This window comes from Tetrahymena thermophila (genome assembly GCF_000189635.1).
Source record: "Tetrahymena thermophila SB210 genomic scaffold scf_8254535, whole genome shotgun sequence".
Lineage (NCBI taxonomy): Eukaryota > Ciliophora > Oligohymenophorea > Hymenostomatida > Tetrahymenidae > Tetrahymena > Tetrahymena thermophila.
The window spans coordinates 1-1090 of NW_002476308.1; the positions used below are offsets into that span (position 1 = coordinate 1).

At 16.8% G+C, this 1090-nt stretch overlaps 1 protein-coding gene across 1 annotated transcript; it reads right to left on the reverse strand. All coding sequences in view use genetic code 6, as the record gives it.

Annotated features, from left to right (window-relative positions):
- Positions 1 to 319: 319 nt before the first annotated feature.
- TTHERM_002653453 (hypothetical protein) lies at positions 320 to 727 on the reverse strand (the record flags this gene model as incomplete). Its single annotated transcript, XM_012799024.1, has 2 exons — positions 320 to 522; positions 574 to 727. The coding sequence occupies 2 exons, from the start codon at positions 725 to 727 to the stop codon at positions 320 to 322; spliced, it is 357 nt and encodes a 118-aa protein (XP_012654478.1).
- Between the last annotated feature and the right edge of the window lie 363 nt (positions 728 to 1090).

Genomic DNA, 1090 nt, shown 5'->3' on the forward strand with positions numbered 1-1090 from the left:
TTCTACATTTTTTCCTTCTAAATAACTAATTAATTTTATATTTTTTCTTCAATATTTAAAAAGTGGAAATTAAATTGGCGATTAAGGTGCATTAGGCTTATGCTCTGGTTTAAAAAATTGCCCTAAAATCTCAAATTTGACACTTTATCTTTAGTAAAAACATTTTATTTGTTTTGAATAGTGATATTTTTAACTATAAAAATGAATTTAAAACAATTTAGCTTTTTTAATGTGTTTATTAGCTTATAATTTGATTTACTATTCTTTTTCTTTTTTATTGTATTTTTGTTGTTTTTTCTACTATCTTTCTTAATTTAAATCATTTTTTATTTTCAACATTTGCTTTTATAATTTATTAATTTCTTTTTATTTATTATTTTTTCTTCATTTTTTCCATCTAAATTACTAATTAATTTTATATTTTTTCTTCAATATTTAAAAAGTGACAATTAAATTGGCTATTAAGGTGCGTCAGGTATATGTTCTTGTTTAGCAAATTGCACTAAGCTTTCAAAGTTGAGACTTATTTTTAAGTAAAAACAGTTAATATGTTTTGGATTGTGATATTTTTACTTAAAAAAATGAATTAATAGCAACAAACTCTTCTTATTTGTTTATTAAGTTTTTATTTTAAAAATTTCTTATTTTATTTTTTATATTGCCTAAGTTTTTTTTTATTTATTAATTTTAAATTTTATTTTAATTAAAAAATTTTATTCTATTTCATTTTTTAATAAATTTAATTTAATAAAATATAAAAGTTCCTAATAAATCAATTATCCATAATTTTTGAAAGTAAAGAGCAAATATCTTAAATTAAAAAGATTAGTTGTCTCTATAATACGTTTAATTTGATGATATACAAGTGGTGAAAAAGGATGAATAAATATTAAATATTTGAATAATAGAACATAATATGTATTATTATATAATATTTTGTAATAAGATAATTTAACCTAAAATATTAATTAATAAATTTGTTTTATTTTTGTTTTTTTATATTTATGAATACCATATTTTTTTAGTAAGTTAATGAATGAATAGCTTCTTAAATATATGAAAATTTACTTAAATAATTACTAAAATTTAA